We start from the raw sequence: 12,103 nt of genomic DNA on the forward strand, positions 1-12,103 counted from the left end.
AATCACTTAAATTGCAATAATTGCAACTACCATGGGAGCAGCTCAAATTCTCTTTGTCTGACTGATGATCGCTAGGTTTTGGTATGTACTGTCAACCTGCACTGATTGCAAATGGCAATTGTTGTGACTGCTCTGAAGCCAAGCCCAGGAGAAGAGTGAGCAGTGATGTAGAATGAATTACACTATCAGGAAATAGTGCACAAGGCAGTTATTATACATTGATAAAGAATCAGCTTGTTCCATCCTGACTGCCATGCGTGACTAGGGTGTGGATGAGAGTAAAGCAAGTCTAAGCACTCAGCTGTCAACTAAGTACATGATGTTAAGTATATGTTTATTTTTGTTTTTATGAAGAATGAAAAATGTTTTTTATGAAAACTGTACGGGAACCATAATTGTCCCATTGTAATGTAGCCCTCATTGCTAGGGCAGCTGTAAGTATGTACACGAACACTTCTAATGGGCACAGCCTTTCTAAGGAAGCCTTCCTATTAAAGGAGAGTGATATGACCCTGTCCCCTATTGTTCTTTTATATCTTACAAAAACTTACTGCTGTGAAAAAAAAAAACCAAACATCAACATTGTATGGCAAAGTTGATACTTTGTGAGACATTCAACTACCTTTATACACAATGTATGATAATTCATTTTGTTTGTAAATGTTTGGATTCTTTTTTTAGATTTAAATGGCAGGAGACTACCATTAACCATCCATTATGGATTACATGACTAAAATTTTCATTAAATGTAGCTGATTGATACCCCGAAAGATGACCTGAATAATCAACAAGTAAAGAATTATTCTTTTCTATTGAATATTCACATATTAGTTATGCAATTGAACTTTGTTGATGTTAATGGAAAATAACAGGCATCCCCCAAAGATAATGTGCAAAGAGTCAGCAGATCATGCTTTTTTTTTTCATGAAAGTGAGACCCCGTTTACAGTGCGGGGCTGGGCCGAGCCGCGGCCGAGCCCCGCAATTTTGTCCGTTTACACTGCCGGGCTTGGCCGCGCTTTTAATTCAAACCTTCCAGTATTTTGTCGTAGTGGCGCTCTGCTTGTAAACAAACACAATTTGGTGTAGCCTGGCTTTCAGACCCTTTGCCAACTGGATTCCGTGGCGACGAAGTCGCCGTTCGGGCAAAGGCCTTTGCTGAAGGAAAAATCCTTTGCAGGACAAAACCACCTTAAACTATACTAGTTTTCGACGTTGAGGGGGTTGATATCGTGAATAGCGAAATAGTATGGGCAGAGGGTCTGGCAGCCATACTAAAATTGGCCGCGCATTTGGCCCAGTTTGCGTTTACACCAAGAAGAGGCCGAGATCACCTCCAGAGTGTGGCCAAATGCGCGGCCAATTCTGGCCTCGCATTTGGTCTTTTGCACGTTTACACTGAAATGAAGGAGGGCTCGGCCGTGGCTGAGCTGCAGCCAAGCCTCACACTGTAAACGGGGTCTTATGTATTATACAGCAGTGCTTGACAGTAATGAATGTTGAACATTAGGGTGAAGGAAAAATACTGTACATACTAAACTGAGTATCAAGAATTGAATAGATGCATAAGAGGGAAACACATTAGAAAATGCAGAAAATGCATGATACTATGTGCAAAGTCTAAACAGGTTCTCAACCAAAAATGAGTGATCAAGTCATTTTTAAGTCAATAAAATAATTTTCCATTAAGTGTATTTTTTTTTTTTTTTTGGGGGGGGGGGTTTCTCAACATGGAAGCTGGTATGAAAGATTGCTGTTTTCTATGCTGTCAAATTATCATTGTCATAAATGCATCTTTTCACCATCGATGTAAAGGTTGCATATTGGTTCATACGGAACAGATTAGGTTATCTTTATAGTGCCTTTTTCTCTTTATTGAAAAACCCAATTAAATGTATATTCCTTTATTATATGCTGTACCTTGTACATGATATCTTTAATCCAAATGAAAATGTGTACAGCTTTGCTGTTACCGAGATACAAATGATGCATTCAGATAAACCAATGGCAATGATAGGGTCTTTGTGTTTTAGAATAGCCCTGTGCAGTGCTTGATGCACCATTATGGCATGTTCAAGCATTTCCATGCAGAGTGGACTCCCTATTGAAAAACCACCTTCCATCGCTATGTGATTAACATACTCCTACACTGTATGCACTGTCCCTCGGAACCAGCAATAAATTACTTGAATTCTAAGTGAAATGTTTCCTCTTTTATCATCAGCCTTAATGTGTGGAATGTCAATGTAGTGACTTTAGATTGCTCAGTCATCGCCATTTTATGTCCGCTACCCCATCTCCGCCACCTCTTTGTGATTAACATAATACTGCTGTCCCGTAGAATTAGTGGCAATGCCTGGAATGACTTCACATGTAATAGAGTCTCATCTGGTCTTCCCTAAAATCATTAGGGGCTACAAATGGATGGAAATTTCAGTGCCAGGGTGCATGTGTATGAGATTGGAGCCAACACCTCTCCCTTTCATTCTCGATCATGTCTACTTTATAAATCTATTGTCTGTCATGGAATGGATGCTGTAATACAGGAATTTCTTCTTGTGGAAAATATAGCTACACGTAAACATTTGAACTGCAGAGCTGTAGTGTCTGTAATAATATTGGTTTCTATTGTAGCATTGATGATGACAAAACAAAAAAAAAAGTGCCCCAGAAGAGGGAATGATCTGTTACAATTAGAGTCCGACTGCCATTTCTAGACCATGAATTAAACAGCTTGATTTATGTCCATCATTAATTCTAATATAATATCACACTTGAAGTGGGTAAAATGCTGGGTTTGTTTTTCAGGATTTTCTTGGCACGTATATAAAGCTGCACTGTAATGTAATACAGTACTGCATAACACATGTCTATCATCGTGACTTATTTTATCAGTATCTACTCTGTCTGTGCACATGTCAACTCTGTACTCAGTCATACCAGTCAACACAGTACGACTGGTCAGCATGTACACAAGATGATAGAACAAGAAATTGTGAGAAGAGGTACAACATTTATGCATATTGTTTAAAAATAATCAGATTGATGAAGAAATGCATATCGCTGCAATTTGTTTAAAGGGATCGTATAGTTTTGGTTGCCACCAAATTTCAGGTTTCTAACATTTTTTGGTGAGATAATGAGAAACCTCTTATGAAATATGAAAGAGAATGTAATTCTATGAGAAATTCAACGTCTATTTGATGAAAATTGGTTTTGAAATGGCTGAGATATCCAAAACAGAGTGATTCCAATGAAGTGTGGGACCCACATTTTATTACGATCACTTTGTTTTACTTTGTTTTTGGATGTTCCAGTCATTCCAAACCCGATTTTCATCAAATAAACTTTGAATTCCTCTTTAAAATGGTATGCTCTTTACTACTGTATTTCATTTATACGTGTTTTCTTGGTATCGCGCTAAAAGTTAAAAGCCCAATCCTCATCTCCACCAATACTGTACCCATCCCTTTTAATAATAATCAGTATCTACTCTGTCTGTGCACATGTCAACTCTGTACTCAATCATACCAGTCAACACAGTACGACTGGTCAGCATGTACACAAGATGATAGAACAAGAAATTGTGAGAAGAGGTACAACATTTATGCATATTGTGTAAAAATAATCAGGTTAATGAAGAAATGCTTATCCCTGCAATTTGTTCAAAGTGCACCATTGGATAAAATTGATTCATGCCTCATATCATAGTCATGAAAATTCCTTTATTCAGTGGGCAATGAAAATATTTTTCAGACAAGAGATATAGTATTACTCCATCCCAGCTGTGATGCACAGTCTACACTTCACATCATTTCTCTATGATATACATTGTAGGACGTATGTCTTCCCTTACAATGCTAGAGGCGTTGACAATGTATTTAGGACAATGCTGTGCTCTAATCGAAGAGGGGGAAAAACTCACTCTCTGTCACGAAATAATGGAGCATATGATTAGCATATTCAACATTTGGTTGCCATGGCACATGCATGAGTCACTAGAGTACATTCATGTGGTGGGATATTAGGTAGTGTATGCTGTATGCAACAAACTTGGCTTTGACCCCCGAGTGGTTGGAACATGAGCCCAGGGTGGAAACTGGCACATTCTTCATGTCTGCAGTTAATGTATATTTGATGAGATTCTGAGGCTGCTCAAGTTTGTAAGCAGGAGTCCGTGATTCATTTGATAGTGTAATCCCACAGTGTGGAATGTTGCTGGTGTGCAGCATGAATTTTTAATATCCATATTAAAAGGGAAAATTAAATGTGTGTGATTACATAAATAGCTTAGCTTACAATTACTGTTTGTATTGCCAAATTAAAAGGGAAACGTTTGTAACCCCAAGGTTATTGTGAGTATGCTGATTGAGGATGAATAAGAGTTTTCAAAAGATTTCCATACTATTTTACTGAAGATTCCCTCTATTCCTCTAGTGTTTTATTTTTCTTGTTTCAACAGTCCAATGGGGATGCAGAGGAGGTGCTGTCGCTGCGACAGGGACCCGTGCGAATATTACGCATCTTGCCTACTCCACCACATTCCAAGAACCACCACCAGGACAAGAGGCCCCTCATAGCTGTCTGTGATGGTGCAAGGTGAGCTGACAATGTATCTTGCTGCAAATTTAATACTGTCCCCACCCCCCCCCCCTCCCTCTGCGTAAGACGACTGCAGAATACCTTCCGATGTCATTTCATATTTAGCTCAAGAATTGAGAATACCAAATTTAGCTTTTGACTTCATGCGTGCTATTTTTGTGGCAAACAGTATCATTTGCATTTCGTATAATACAAACTATTTACCAAATTAGAAAGTGTGTGGCTGCTGACAACTACCTTTAAGCACAATCAAATGCCCAGAGTCCCAAATGATAGTGGATCATCAAGACTAGTTCAGTACTACGATGGTTCAGAATGACAAGATGCAATTACAGTTGGCCGCAATGAACACATCATGCCTGTTCAAACTAGTCAAAGAGCATCTATGCATGTTGTAGTACTTTCACAGTGCAAGAGGCGGAGTAGTCCTCATTTGCTAATGGAGTTGTGCTAGGCTGTGTAGAAAAGCACAAACTGATGGCTGTGAAGCGTAACAATTCACCAGTGCGTTCATCAAGTGGTGGTCACAATTCGCGTGTCATGCATACTGCAGGATGGTGAGCTCATCCACCTCCCTGCATACGGGAATTAAACAAAAACTGCCCAAAAAGCACGAATGAAATTCATTTTTTTTTTTCCTGGTTGGGGGGCCCTCATTGCCAAACAGTAATTATTGTGTTTTCACACATGATGCATGCTTTCCTATGCAATTTGCTATAAACAAGTGAAATTTAGTGGATTAAATGGATGGGGCCTGCGCAAAGTGGGGTGGGGATATTTTCTAATATTCAAACTGTCAAATCACTAGCCCACTGTGTGAACTGTAATGTTAAATTCGTGTTTGGTACAAATCACATCAGCATGACCAGTTGGTGCTCTGTTACTTGAGCCTTGTGTTCGGCCAGACGGCACCCCACAGGTGGTGGGTTAGGTGGCATATAAAACAGAGCCACATCTGCCACGAGACAGCCATGGAAAAAATAGCACTGTGGCGATATGATCAGTTGTGCTGCAGGTGGTACATAGTATACATGATTGTAATGCATAACAGTGTTTGTCTCCACTTGCCCTCCATACAATGTATATGGGCAATTCCATGGGAATGTGGACATGGCACTAAAATTTCAAGTTTATTATATTGCAAAAGAATTACTCATTATGTATTACCCATATATTGAAGTTGAAGAAACTAAAAGAATTATATCAATCGGTCAAATATTTCCCGAGAAACAGCTACAAATGTTTAAGACAATTTTTCAGTCATCCAAATTGCTAAAATGCATGCCTAACTTGATATACATTTTTTTTTAAAGAAAAATTCTGCTAGCACTTCAGTTAATTCATTTTAAAGAAGCAAATTGGTTCTACTGCAGTCTCCCATGAGAAAATTTCTATGCCACCTTCACAAAATTTTTGTCACCACCTAAAAGTTCAGCCCTTGAGCCATGTAACGCGAGTTACCAAAACAAGAAATATTTTTCATTCTGAAGGAAGCAGTGGAGGTAATTTGTTGGGAATCATAATTTTCTAAATTCATCACACCCTGATACTGTACACAGGATGTTGACTTGAATAAACACTGTCATCACATTAAAAAATGTCAATGAAAAGTGTAACGCGAGTTACCATGTAACGCGAGTTACCGGCATGTAACGCGAGTTACCGACTATAAACAGAAGTTTCCACCAATGTAAGCACATTTTAACACTTAATTGAGCTATATCATGGTGAAAACAATCAAATCCAGTGTTATACACACTATGCTGGACTGAAACAAAGGAGAGTAGCCTAAAAAACTGTGATTGTATAATACTAGCATAAAGGCCACTGATCACATGCCACATTGAGGAGTCTAGCCAGGCTTTCACTGCATGTGTACATGTACATCCAGCAGTGAACGACTAAAATTTATCTTCTGAAATTCCTGCATTAGTATTACAGAATTTTTATTACAGAATGCTATAAAGCAGCAAGTGTTGGTTCTAATCCTTATTCGGTGGTCTAGTGAAAATGACGCCTGTCCGGAGATCAGGAGGTTGTGGGTTCGAATCCGGCCTGCTAATGTATATTGTGTCCATGATTTTTTATCATGGCTACTAATAAAACACTGATCAATTCAGTTTTTATTATGTTGATGTAGGGCAATTTGTCAATTAGTTGCAATAATAACATCTCAACGAAAGAACTTCATGAATTTGAATAATTACGCAGTACCCGCTGCATAATATAAGGATTAGAACCAACACTTCTTGTCGGGCGGAAGTTCAGTGGTCTAGTTCCAAGGTGATGCCCGTCCGGAGATCAGGAGGTCTTAGTTCAAATACTGCTCGAGTATGCACGCCCATGACTTTTGTTATCATGGCTACTACTAAAACACTGATCAATTGAGTGCTTATTTAAGTTGATGTAGGATAATAAGCCAGTTCATAATTACACTGTAGCTCATGTACACATTTGTACAAATGACCTTTCTTTTCTTTCAGTTGGTTCGGCACTTCACTCTTTTTCAAAGCGGCAAAATGCATAAAACTTGCCTGACATAACAATTTATGGAATTCATGTTCAAAAAAAGAATGAACTTGCATTTGGATCAGGGGATCAGAATACTCCCATCTGTTTATAATTTAGCAAGCATCCATTTCATTGTTTTGTATTGAATGCAGTAACAGCTTATTTCCTTTTATATTGCAAAATACCATTCTTGCTGTCAGGTGGATGTGCTGGCAAGCATCATTTAGATAAGGATCATATGAATAATCATTGCATCACAGATGCTTATACCAGTGAATTTACAAACCAAAATGCCTGTTGGTACAAATGAACTTTTTCTGCTCATGCGCGAACTGGTCTATTTGTCAATCAGTTGCAAAGAAATTAGAGTTTTCAAAAAGACAGGATTTTAATTCTTGAAAGATTGTAGGCTTTTTTGTAAACTTGTTGATAGGGTTTGATACTTTTATGATTTGTTTTTTTTTTTTTATTTCAACATCTTTCATTTTTACACTCTGAAAATTATGTACTTATACACCTAAATCATCTGGGTATATATTGAAACATATTCAGGGTCTCTTTGAGGAGTGAAGCTCTTTTTAGTCTTAAACACATTCTTCTCTATCAATTGGGTTGATTAGTAAAATATTTGTTTGACATTTATTCATTTTACTAAATAAAGCATCTCTCAAGATATTCAACACAAGATTCAGTGCCATCAGAACAGTTGTATGTCATCAATTTGTGTCACCCTGTGTTAGTGGACATAATGTAACGCGAGTTACCGTAACGCGAGTTACCGATATAAAGGCTCCCTACATTTTACCAGGTCATTGTTACTCAACTTTGATAGTGTTAATTCATGAGTCCTAACCCACTATCAATTCAAGGTAGGAAAACTTTTATCAGGATTGTCTAGTATGAGGAGACTTTCCAAAAAGAGGCCTTTATAGAATTGACCATGTCCTTTTTGTGTAACGCGAGTTACCAAAATTAAATGATTCAAAAATCCCAACATGTTTGTCCTTTCTTTTTCTTTTTGGATTCATTTAGTTGGTGTATGTCTACTTAACCAGTGATGAAAAAAGTAACTTGTGGATCCTTCCAATTACAAAGATATTGGCACATTATCCCATAAATGTACCCATTATTTGTAACGCGAGTTACCGTGGAATTGCCCATATCTGTTTTGATCTCGGTCATGTTTTGAACACAAAGTCTGACCAAATGTTGCAGATTTCCTTAAATGGCATCCAGTGACCATGGACTAGTCTTCTTCAAATCCTTTCAAATGATGAATTCACTCTTCTGCTGCAATTGTATAAAGCATCATTCCTGTCAAACAACTATCCGTAGCGAGTTTGTCAGTGTCTTACCCAACAAAGCAACAATGGCTTTTTGAATACATGCTTAATGTGTTTGTAAAATGAGATGAATTGATTGTTTCTACTGATACTAGCTCCAAAGAAAAATATATCCTTACTTTTGAATAGCTTAGTTACACTTATGTGGGCTATTAAACCAAGTGCTGACATGTTCTGTTTTGCATCAACTTAAAGGGATGGTACAGTATTGGTGGAGATGAGAATTGAGCTTTTAACTTTTTGCGAGATACCAAGAAAACACTTATGAAATAGTACAGAGCATACCACTTAAAGAGGAATTCAAAGTTTATTTGATGAAAATTGGGTTTGGAATGACTGAAAATTGGGTTTGGAATGACTGAAACATCCAAAAACAAAGTAAAACAAAGTGATGGTGATAAAAGGTAGGTCCCATACTTTATTAGAATCACTCTGTTTTGGATATCTCAGCCATTTCCAAAACAATTTTCTTCAAATAAAGTTTCTCATAATCTCACCAAAAAATGTTAGAAATCTGAAGTTAGGTCTCAACCAAAACTGTACAATCCCTTTAACATTTAATACCCATGATTGTGTCTTTTATCCACAACCTCTCCACTGAAAGGCTAAAATCTCACAACAGTTATCAACCAATCAAACCCACATGCCTAGAAACTGAAACTTACATTCAAAGCTGCCTGACATGGTAACAACAACAGAATGTAAAGTTCAAACATTGCTGTTCACTGAATACATTGGTTTATATGATGGAAAGAATTTTTTTTTTGTTTTTATTTATATGGTTTATATATTTGATATTTGTGATAGCTTGGGATCATACTTTCATTTTCATAGTGCTCAACAAAAGAATGGAACACCCCCCCCCCCACCCCACCACCACCACCACCACCACCACCACCACCACTTTCATCAAATCTGTGATATAGTTGGACTGTGCATAGTGTATCTAAATGCCTGGATAATGACGATAGCTGCTACATTTATGTATTAATGATGATGATGATGAGAATGATTCACTTTCCAAGAGAACTGTATTCATCACACATTTGTGTACATGTTCTTTCTCCAGCTCTAGCCAGCCCTTCTGTTCTGTGACAATACGGTCACTGAGGTCCAATGAACAAGTGCATGCAGTCTCCTTCAAAACACCTGTATGTGATATACTCTGTAACAAGAGGTATGTGGAATGTTGACATGTTACAACATGTAGAAGGTATAGAATTACTTCTGTTTTATGACACAAGATAAGGTGGAATTTTGCTTATCTGTTATTCTCCAAACAAGAAACAAGAAGCTTTAAAGAGGAGAGATACGTGAAGGTCCATTCCAATAAGCCAGTTCGGAGTTCCACTTTGCGCATGAGCAGAAACAAGGTCATTCGGACCAACAGGCATGTTGGTTTTTAAATTTACTGGGATAAGCATCTGTCATGTAATGATTATTCATGTAATCCTTATAAATGCCGCTTGCCAGCACATCCACCTGACAGCAAAAGTGGTATTTGGCAATATCAATAGAAAGAGATTGTCAATACATCCAATGCAAAATAATGAAATGGATGCTTTCTCAAGTGTGAATTGACAGATCATTCTGCTCATCTGGTCTACGCAAGTTTATTCTTTGTTTGAACGGGATTGATGAATCCCATAAATTGTTACGTAAAGCTTATGCATTATGTCGCTCTGAAAACGAGTGAAGTGCCCCTAACCAACTTAGAAAAAAGAAAGGTTATTCATACCAATGTGCCCATGAGCTAACTCCGAACTGGCTTATTGCTCTCTCTCTCTCTCTCTTTCCATGTATAATTATATCATTTTTATATATTTTTTGTGTTTGATTATAAATTATATAATGCATGTGTATAGATTTTTCTCAAGGTTTTTTTGTTTTTTGTTTTTTGAAATACCCCTTTATAACTTTAGTTGATTTCTTTCAGCTGTATTTGTAATGTATAAGAATACACTGTTACTGTTTTCCAGCAGTAACATTTAAAAAGTAATGCAAAATGTTGCAGTTATAAATGTTTCAGTGTATGGGGGGATCAAAGTCAGGATTACAAAATTTATTTTTTGTAGTCATATTAAAACAAAACATTATGTATTATGTGTGCTATTTTTAGTACATATCATATGAAGTTTGCTTAAAATTACCATTTTGTTTTTGATACTTATAATGATAATTACAGTTTATATTGTGCCATTTCCATTAATAAAACGCTCTGACTAAATAATTTGTAAGAAATGACAAACTACTGAAGTAGCCTTGCAAGCTCATGGAAAATGTTCCTATTGGTACCTATGTTACTGAGGAAAGCTTGCATATTTCTCCCCAGGTTGAATACATAACATTATCAGATTCAGAAAGTTTGTTTGTAAGAGTAAATAAGTATACATCATGTCTAATGTTACAAAGTTTTAGAAGTTCCCTTTTGTCAGTAAGAGTGGTTTTGAAATTTGGAGTTTTAGCTAGGCAGCTGAATATCAGCAGATTTTTTTTTTTAAATGTACAGTAGATACAAATGTTTCAATAATATTTATGTCACTGTCAATTACTTTTATCAGCATATGTAGCAGCATTTCTCCACCAGCATTTTCACTGACACATGGACATTGTGTATAATGTAACATATGTATATCATGTTTGACCACAGATTGATGATAGTAGCCCTACAGGAGAAGATTGCGGCATTTGATGCAGCATCCTTCAAACACCGGTTTATCATAACCAGCTGCTACCCAGCAGGTCCACCAAGCATCAACCCACTAGCTCTGGGGACAAGATGGCTCGCGTATGCTGACAAGAAGGTAAGAGCAGCATCAGCCCTAATCTGTACTGTTAAACTGCACATAACCCTACCATGATACAAAGTAAAAACAAAGAGAGCAGTATGATGCCCAACATGCATGAGTGATCTTGTATATTCATGTTTGTTTATATCTATTGTTTTCATGTTTTATTGTTTAATTCACATCTTTTTTGGCATTCAGCTTAATCATATATTTCCAACTCTTCTTATGAATCACAAGGTAACATAGCACACGTAGCTTTCTTAAACTCGGGATATTGAACAGCCTTCTAGTGTGGACTAGTGAAGCTGTTTATTGAACCCATTGAGGACGAGTCCGGAGTATACTCGGGCAGGTGTCTATGGGAAATGCCTGTTGAAGCAAAATCAGTCCATCCTCAATGGGTTGATAGTGAGAGTCAGCATTCAGAAGCATGAAGTGGAAGAATGCCAGTACTCTGTCATATGCATGCATTGCATGTTATGATATTCACTGAACATTTCTGGATTATTTATTAGTCTGTCTCGAACAAAATTTTAAATGACAAGTTTCACAGTAAAGTGAAGTCGAGAGTCGGTGAAGTTGTGGTCTAGTGGATTGTGCGCTACATTCTCAAAAACGAGTTCCAGGCTTTGAGTCCTACCAGCCATGACACTTTTCAGGAAGACACTTTTACACCTCTCTGCTCAGATTTTTGAAGAAAAAAAAAATGATTATGAAGTAAAAAATTAAGATCAAAAATATATAAATACTGTAAAAGTAGTTGAATTTTTTTCAGTGTGTTCAGATGTACAGTGTGGTAACCTAGGTTGAATGCTCCCTGTGGAGAGGTATAATTACACTGTAGATATGGATGTGATT

General features: G+C 37.2%; 1 protein-coding gene across 1 annotated transcript in view; it reads left to right on the forward strand.

The window, feature by feature from the left end:
* Positions 1 to 12,103, forward strand: part of LOC140226754 (BCAS3 microtubule associated cell migration factor-like) — a 46,148-nt gene that overhangs the window by 17,416 nt on the left and 16,629 nt on the right. Inside the window, exons 4-6 of the mRNA XM_072307184.1 lie at positions 4,463 to 4,599; positions 9,526 to 9,633; positions 11,107 to 11,260. Coding sequence (XP_072163285.1) covers positions 4,463 to 4,599; positions 9,526 to 9,633; positions 11,107 to 11,260 — 399 coding nt within the window. The remainder of the gene's footprint in view (positions 1 to 4,462; positions 4,600 to 9,525; positions 9,634 to 11,106; positions 11,261 to 12,103) is intronic.

The sequence above is a fragment of the Diadema setosum genome, chromosome 4 (genome assembly GCF_964275005.1).
Source record: "Diadema setosum chromosome 4, eeDiaSeto1, whole genome shotgun sequence".
Lineage (NCBI taxonomy): Eukaryota > Metazoa > Echinodermata > Echinoidea > Diadematoida > Diadematidae > Diadema > Diadema setosum.